This window comes from Merops nubicus, unplaced genomic scaffold (genome assembly GCF_000691845.1).
Source record: "Merops nubicus isolate BGI_N331 unplaced genomic scaffold, ASM69184v1 scaffold17930, whole genome shotgun sequence".
In the NCBI taxonomy this organism is placed as follows: Eukaryota; Metazoa; Chordata; class Aves; order Coraciiformes; family Meropidae; genus Merops; species Merops nubicus.
The window spans coordinates 1-8,247 of record NW_008583757.1 but is presented as its reverse complement, the minus strand read 5'-3'; the positions used below and the strand labels follow the sequence as shown (position 1 = coordinate 8,247).

The following is an 8,247-nucleotide window of genomic DNA, read 5'->3' as shown; positions in this document are numbered from 1 at the left end:
CAGGAGGGAGAGGCTGTGCTGGTGTCTGCTCTGCCTCTGAGCTCACTCCCCTTCCCCCTGCAGCCCAGGGGTGAAGTAAAGGCTCCTCCTCCCATGTTGGAAACTGCTCTTTTAAGGAGATGGAAGAAAAATAATGGTGCAATCAAAGGTGCGAGATATCAGCAGGGGTTCCAGTGGGGTGTGTGGAGGAGCTCCTGTGTCCCTGTCCAGAGAGGTAAACCCTGAGTACACACTTCCACTCAGGAGGGCTGTCCTCCCTGGGCTTAGACAGGCTCTTCCAGTTCCTAATCACAAGCCCACTTGAGCTGTTAGCAGTTTTTTAAACAGGGATTTGGTGTGTTTAGGCTGACTGTCCTCCTTGAGAGCAGATGGTTTTTGTTACTGGATGATATTTCAAAGGAGAGGGTGTTTCTCTTTTTTTCTGCAATGCCCCCTCTGCTGCTGGTTTGTCCAGCTGGGAGGTGCTGGTATGGGCAGGAACCTGCCCTCCTGTGGGCTGCAGCTCTGCTGGTCCATCCATCAGTGGGATAGATATTGGGTCTCACCACTCCTGGGTCCTGGTTTGGAGCTTGCTATGGAGAAACCAAGTCACCTCCTTTCCCTGTGACTGATAATATCCCCTTCAGGGGTGCTGCTGACCTGGGGGTCCTTCTCCTGCAGCCTCTCCTCCTTGCTCTGCCTGCTCTGAGCCTTTCAATCTCCTTTTCTTGGCAGCCCAACGACCCGGTGACGAACATCTGCCAGGCAGCAGACAAACAGCTCTTCACCCTGGTGGAGTGGGCCAAGAGGATCCCCCATTTCTCCGAGCTGCCCCTGGATGACCAGGTCATCTTGCTGAGAGCAGGTGAGTGGGAACCATCCCTGCGTGGGGCCCTGGGCCCCTGCATCTCATGGGTGACAGGTATGGCACTGAGATTTAGGTCCTGTCAACTTGAAAGCCATTAACTGATTGTGAGTAATAGCCTCTGATAATTCAATGGCTAAATAGGATTTAAAAAGCCCCAAGGGATGTGTTGCTGATCCAAAATGTTGCAGCAGCTGCCAATCAGCTGAGAAATGGCCCAGCTTCATCTCTGATGGATGAGGGGCTTGGAGATGTGCTCTGGGTGGTTTTAAACCAAAGGAGCTACGTGCTGCCTTCCTCCCAGGCTGAGAGTGGAAAGACCAAGAGAGGGCTTGGGACTCCATGAAATTTCATCAAACGAAGATGTTTGATCCTAATTAAAACCAGAAAGGGGAGAAAAATATCTCGCCCTCCCTCTCCCACCCACCAAGATGAAAATAAAATTCTCTGAGCTCATTTTAAATTTCCTTGTGCAGCAGGGGGTCTGCAGGAACAGGGGTTGTGGGAGGTGAAAAGGAGTTAGCTGTGAAAAGAGTCTTCTTCCAGCGAGTGCATTCGAGCCCCTGCTGCTGGCAGGTTACACACAAAGACTGGGGGAGGACAAGAAATCAAGAGCAGAGCTTGACAAGGGTGAATTTTAGGCATGAAGCTCCTTGCATAGCTCCATTTGCCAGATAAGGGATTAAAAAGGCTTTAAAAGTGGAGAGGAGAGGTTTTTTCTCCCTTAAACAAAGGGAACAGTGGGACAGATGAGGTAGTTTGCAGCAAACAAGCTCCATGTGAAGGGTGGGACTGGGAGAGGAGGCAAGGAGACCTTGATGGCTGGTGGGGGCATCCAGCTCTGTGCTTGGCAGTGGAAGACACCAGCTCTGGCTACTGAAAGTAGCTGAGGGAACTCAGAAGGGAATGATGTCTGGTGCAGAGCTCTGAGAGCAGGGGAGCTGCTGAGCTGCCTGGGGTGAACCAGTCTGGCAGCTAAACCCAAGTAAGCTGGGCACTCTGAAGGCTCTGGTAGTTTTAAAAGTTCCTCTTGTTTCCCCAAAATGCACTTTTGTAGGGAATTCAAGAGGAGAAGAACCCACAGGGTATGTGCTTCTCTCTCTGCTTCCCTCTGGCCTCTGTTGATAGGACACTGCTGACCCACCTTGATGGCAGCAGTCCTGGCTTCTTGCTGCAAAAAGAGTGTGCCCCAGGATAAATGCTCATGAAATTGTGCAGGAAAGTGCTTTAAGAACCAAGTGCAAGGTGTTCACATCAACACAAAACATAGGAACTGCCAGAACTCTGCCAATCCAAGGTCTGTCCAGGTTGCTTCAGGGGAAGATACAAGGGCTCCAGAGTGAGGCAGTCATGGGGTGGTTGTTTCCCCCCTCCTACCACACAAACACCTTTTGCTGGTGTAGGTTTTCCCCTCTTCTTATATTACTGAAAGGAGATTTTTATAGTCACATTTCGTTTAATGGTGACAGCAATAGTCTGGGGGTGGAGAATTGGGGGGGGTGTTCTTCCTGCAGACTTGGCCAAGTCTCGTGGCCTCCCTGGGCAGCTCCTGCTCACCCTTTGCTGAAGGTGCTTCTCTGACTTCCCCGTGGGTGTGAGCATTGCCAGAGCTGACTCATGGCCCTCTCTGGAAAACACAAGTGTGTTTTTGAAGAGGTCTCTAGAGCCTTTTGTGAGAGTGGGTGATCAGGGGAAGCGTCTCTGTAGAAATCTTGGAGGGCTTTCTGCAGCTATCACAGGGAAGAACTGGAGTTGGACAAAAAGCTGCCTTTTTCTTTTGGGAATTGGAAACAAAACCCACACAACTGCCCATGGTTTACCTTTCTCTTTAGAAGAAGGCTGATGAAAGCTGAACTGGAGATTTTCTGACCTGATGTTGTTCTCTCCTTTGTGCTGGTGCTTGTTCCGAGCTGGCACCCTGCAGGGACCACCCCGTGGGGCAGGAGGGGAGGCTGCAGACCCCATCACATCCCCCACGTTTCCTGGTGGCTCTAACCCCATGGTGAGGTGAGCTGAGCACCTGGAGCAGCTCTGCTGGGCTCCCTGCCCCAAGTGTCTCTGCTGAGGCCTCAGATAACCTCCTCCAAGTCTTTCCACGGGTGGCTTTATCTATTATTGAGTGGGGAGAGCAGCCTGCTGAGAACAGCTGCCCATGAAATATTTAAGTATTAAAATCTAGCTAAGAGCATCAGTCAGGCTCAGTCGTGCATCCTTGGAGGCAGAATTAAGTGGAGCACGCATCCTTGGAGGAGTGGTGCTGGCTAGGCTGGCTGTAGCTTTCCTCTAATCCTGAATCATTTAAAAATGTTCCCTCTCTGAGCTTTTTGGAGGAGGAGGAGGAATCCCAACTCTTCAAGCCTGTTTTCCCTGGGTTGGCTTGTTCCCAAGCTTGCTGTGGCTGAGGCAGGAATAACCTGATGGTTCCTCTGCAGGGAGGCCAGCCTGGCAAAGGGTGCTGAGCACCCCAGCCCTGCAGCTGCAGGTCAGTTTGTGGGGGCTGGTGGGGAAACGTGGGGGTGAGATGGATTAACAGGAGGGTCTCTGCACTGCCAGGTGCCTCCTCTGCCCCAGAGCAGTCAAAGCAGCCCCAGAGGCTCCAGCCACCTTACTGGGTGAGAAAGGAGCTGCAAGAGTCAGAGAAATCTGTTCTGCTTCTCCAGAGCCTGGGCTGAAATGCAAAGCTCTTGGGGTGGATGTTTTTTGGTCTCTAACTCAGTTTTGCTGCCTGTGGTTATATTTAATTTTACCTGCTTGCCTCTTCATCTTGGCAGCTCCTTGGGGGTGCTCTGGTGGAAGCACTGGGTAGAAATAGATTCCCCATTTCAGAGAAAACATCCCAGCTCTAAAGGGGAATAATTCAGTTGGAAGGATACTGATAAATCCAGCACAGCTGTTGGTGGCACCCCACAGCCTCACCATTTCCACATATCCTTGGCCAGGCTGGATGGCAGAGGAGTGTTGGGGGGTGGCCAGGAGTCAGGGCAGAGCTGGGCAAGCTGATGCCAGGGGTGGCCATGGTGAACCAGCTCTGGTTTCTGTTGGTTGGAGCTGTCTGACAGCTGATGGGAGGCACCTTTCTGTGGGTCTGCCTCTGAGAGGTCCTCTTCAGCCACCAAACACCATTCCTGCAGGCTCCTGCTGCAGTCTCAAGTCTTCTCCTCCATCCTCCTTGGGTTGCAGAGTGTTGCAATCCCTCTGCTAGTGCCAGGCCTCGCCCAGTAAATAGCCAAATAAATGTTCCCTTGGTTGGGGTGGAAACTTCCTGTGGCCACTTAGTAAAGAGTGAACTTTATTCCTTGTCAACATTTCTAATGGCACAACCCACCCCTGCCACAGTAGGTAAATAGAACATACCTGGACCTTGTATTTATTCCAGTCAGTGAGAAAAGACATCTTTCTGTGGCAGGAGGGGTGAAGGATGTTGGATTGTTTTTTCCAGCCTGGGGAAAAAAAGATAAATTAAGTATCTTGATGCTTCTGGACCCTGCCAAGCAGCCCTGTGTCCTGGACACCAGAACATTTTCAGCCATAGGATGAGTGTGAGGCTCCCCAGGGTTGTAAAAGACCCACCTAGTCTTACTGAAGACACCTCTCCTGGTTGGAAGTTGCCAGAATTTCCACCCTTCAAAACTTTGCAACATTTCTTCTTGTTGGGGGTTTGTTTTGGGTGTTCTTGAACTCAGTTGGTAGCAGATTTGAGAATTTGAAGGTGTGTTAAGTTAGGACAGGGAGCTGGAAGGTGAGGAGGGGAGGTCACATCTCTCTCCCCTTCCCCTTTGTAATGAGCCCAGACTCTTCCCAAGGTGTCTGGGCTCAGAGGATCTATTTTCCTACCTCCTCAAGTAGCCTCTCCAGTAACTAAGAAGACAAAAGGTGATTTCCAAGCAGCTATGGAAAGCTGTTAGTGGTGGAGGTGGGACACCCCTGCACAGCAGCAGGTGAGAGGACAGACACACCCCTCCCAGTGTGGCAGAAGGGACAAACCTACCAGCAAGAGTTTTCACAAATAATGAAGGAATTTTTGTGCCCATTATGGCCTGAAAATGAGCCCAGTTAGCTGATATAAAGTGTTAATAAGTTTTTAGCTGCTGGAGGGTGAGGTCAGAGGGGAACACAGGGCTCCACACCCACGGGGGGAGGCTCCTGCTGTGAGGAGCAGGGCTCTGGCACCTGCAAGCTTACAGAGGAAGCTGCTTCCCTTATGAGCCTTCTATTTTTAGTGCATTTGTTCCTAAACTGTTTTTTCCTTCCCTGACATCCCAGAAAGGGTCAGCTGCCCCCTCCCATCCCAGCCCCAGCCTCGCTGCTCTAGCCGAAGTTCTCCAGCAGCTCCCTCCTCTCTTTTCAGCACCGGGGAGGTGAGGTGGCTGCTGCCCAGACCCTCAGAGGACCTCAGGGCTCTAACCCTGGCTGTTTTCTCCTCCCCAGGGTGGAATGAGCTCCTCATTGCCTCCTTCTCCCACCGCTCCATAGCTGTGAAGGACGGGATCCTGCTGGCCACGGGGCTGCACGTGCACCGCAACAGCGCGCACAGCGCCGGCGTCGGGGCCATCTTCGACAGGTGGGCAGGGAGGGGTGGCTTTGGGGGGACCCCCTGGCCTGGGCATCCCCCTCTGTCTGTCTCCTATCCTCACGTTGCAACCTGCTTCAGGGGTGGGATGGAGGTGTTGGCCCCCGGGCTCGTGGGCTGAGGTGTGTCCGTCATCCCGTGGAGGTGTCGCGGTTCTTCCTCATAGGATGTCTGGGCTGGAAGGGGCCTCCAGAGGTCATCTAGTCATAGAATAGATCAGAGGATTGTCAGGGTTGGAAGGGAGACCTGAAAGATCGTCTAGTTCCAACCCCCCTGCCAGAGGCAGGGACATCTGCTAGATCAGGTTGCTCAGAGCTTCATCCAGCCAGACCCTAAAAAATTCCAAGGATGGGGCATCCACCACCTCCCTGGGCAACCTGTTCCAGCCTCTCACCACCCTCATGGTGAAGAACTTCTTCCTAATGTCTAATCTGTATCTACCTACTTCTAGTTTTGCTCCATTCCCCCTAGTCCTATCACTGCCCAACATCCTAAAAAATCCAAGAAGATGTTCAACCCCTCCTCTTAAACCTTCACAAACCAACAGCCCCACAGAGCCAGGGAGAGGGCTGCCCAGTGCAAATCAAAGCCTCTTTCATGGGGTCCAGATGCCTTCTAACATTACGAGGAGGCCACCTCTCTATTTCTTTTCATCTCTAATTGGACCAAGACGTGATTTTTATTTTCACAATGAAAAAAAAAAACCCCAAAAATACCCAGCAGGTTCCACATGCGTGTCCTGAGGGCTCTTTAATCTCGTGCTTTGGGAAAGTGTTTTGAAGCCAGACATCCAGGGTGTCTGACCCACAGTGTGGCTCCAGACACTGCTCAAATGATGGTTGATGTCTCTGCCCGAGACTCGTCCTTTGGAACCAAATCCCCTTTGCTGCTTTGCTCTGCAAGGAAACTGTTCTTTGGAGCTGGGTGACATCATTTGTTTCCTCTGAAGTCATAAGTGCAAGCTCATGACTTCACGGCAGGCTCTAGCAGGAAAAACTGGGCAATCAGTGGAAAAAATTTCGAGACAGGCACCTGCAGAAAGAGCAAAGGGAGTAATAAAAATTACCGGCGGAGGAAATTGCTTTTAGGTACCTGTTGGGGCTTTTCTATTTTTTTATAGTAGTATTTTTATTTTTAGGCAGCTTTCTCAGGTGCCAAAGCTCGTCAGTGAATGTACAAAGCCAGATTTTTGGTCCCTGTTGTGCCTCACAGGAACTATTGATGTTCCTGAGGAGCTATTTTGGATGCGGGAGGAAAATGAGGACATCTCCTCCCTGGGTAGGAGCGAGCCCTGTCCTGTGGCTGCACCAACCCTGCAGAGGGGGAGCTCCTGCTGGCTCTGACACCCAGCTGCTTTTCCATGCCTTTGGAATGCTGATGCCTGTGATTTGTGTGTGTTTTGCAGAGTACTGACAGAACTTGTGTCCAAAATGAGAGACATGCAGATGGACAAGACAGAGCTCGGCTGCCTCCGGGCCATTGTCCTCTTCAACCCTGGTACGTGTCCTTGCCTCCTCTCCAGTCCTCTTTTGGCTGGTGCTTTGGAGTTTGGACTCCTTTTCATACCTATAAAGCTCCATTGCAAATAACCAAGGACACCCAGCTCCTGAGTTGGGTCCTTGGCTGGTTCTTGGCTGCCATCATCTCAGGAGACAGCAGATGCTGCTTTTGGAGCTGACTCCTCCCCATGGGCTGAGCTCTCTGCTGAGCTCAAGGGGCTTTGGTTTGATCAATGTACTTACTCTTCCTATTTTCAGTGTTTCAGCCAACTCTAAAAAAGAAGGTTCTGGTGCTTGAGGCAGTTGTCCCTGAATAGGAGCAAAAATGAGTCTAGATATCCTTTAAGAGGAAAGCATGGGTTAGAGCAAAGTTAGAGCATGGACCTTGTTGTCCTCTTTTTCCCAGTTTCAGCATCCAAAGGCTTCTGCTAACTGCCTTTCTGGGAGAGCCCTCTGCAGAGGGGGGAAAGGCATGAAATATGCTCATAAAATACACAAAAACTTGAATTCTGTCTGCAGCTTGCTTAGTTTGACAGACTCCAGGAGACTTTGTGCCACTCGCTTTTCCCCCTTGGCCCCAGCTGCCCAAGGGGAGAAGAAGGTTCAGTGCTGGGGGTTGTCTCTGGTGTTTCAGAGAGCAGGAGATGGACCACCAGCCTGTGGAAACCTGTACAGCTCTGGTGGGGGGTTCCTTAGATTTTAGGGGGTCAGCTGAGGACAGACTCCACATCTGTGGCCACCCCTGCCCTGCCCTGCCCTTGCAGGAGGATGTTCTGTGCCCAAGCATGGCTCTTTCCCAGGCCAGGGCATTTCAGCAGGGTTTAATGCTGTTTCTTGGATTTGTTCTTCAGTTTGACATTATTTTTTTATTCCCCCTAAGGCTTGTAATGAGCAGTAATTTATTGTCTGTAATTTGGGATTAGCTGTATATGGTAAACGAAGGGGAATTTGGAGAGGTTCCCGTGGTGCATGTGCTTGGGGATATCGATTGCTTGACTGTCCCTTTCACCCTGCTAAAAACAGATCCTTGCTGCATCAGGGAGGGCTTGCCAGAGTGGGAGCTTTTTGGTCAGCCCTGTCTCTCCCTGCTTCATGCTGCAGGGAGGAACCTCACAAGCCCAGGGCTTGAAGAGGGGGCACTTAAACCCTTGAAATGAGGGTCTGTGACCACAGGAATGAGCCAAAATGGTCGGGGGTGGGGTATGAGGTGGGATAAACTAGCTCTGTAGTCACAGGGGAAACCCTTCAGGGCTTGAGTGCTCCCTGGGAGGTGTTAAGAACTGCTCCAGATTCCTGGAGCCAAGACCTCACATCCACACCATGCCCCGGTCTGG

At 51.4% G+C, this 8,247-nt stretch overlaps 1 protein-coding gene across 1 annotated transcript in view; it reads left to right on the top strand.

Moving 5' to 3' along the window:
* Positions 1–6,911, top strand: part of RXRA (retinoid X receptor, alpha) — a gene marked incomplete at its 3' end in the record, with an annotated part of 41,365 nt that extends 34,454 nt beyond the window's left edge. Inside the window, exons 6-8 of the mRNA XM_008942154.1 lie at positions 715–844; positions 5,273–5,405; positions 6,820–6,911. Coding sequence (XP_008940402.1) covers positions 715–844; positions 5,273–5,405; positions 6,820–6,911 — 355 coding nt within the window. The remainder of the gene's footprint in view (positions 1–714; positions 845–5,272; positions 5,406–6,819) is intronic.
* Positions 6,912–8,247: the final 1,336 nt, after the last annotated feature.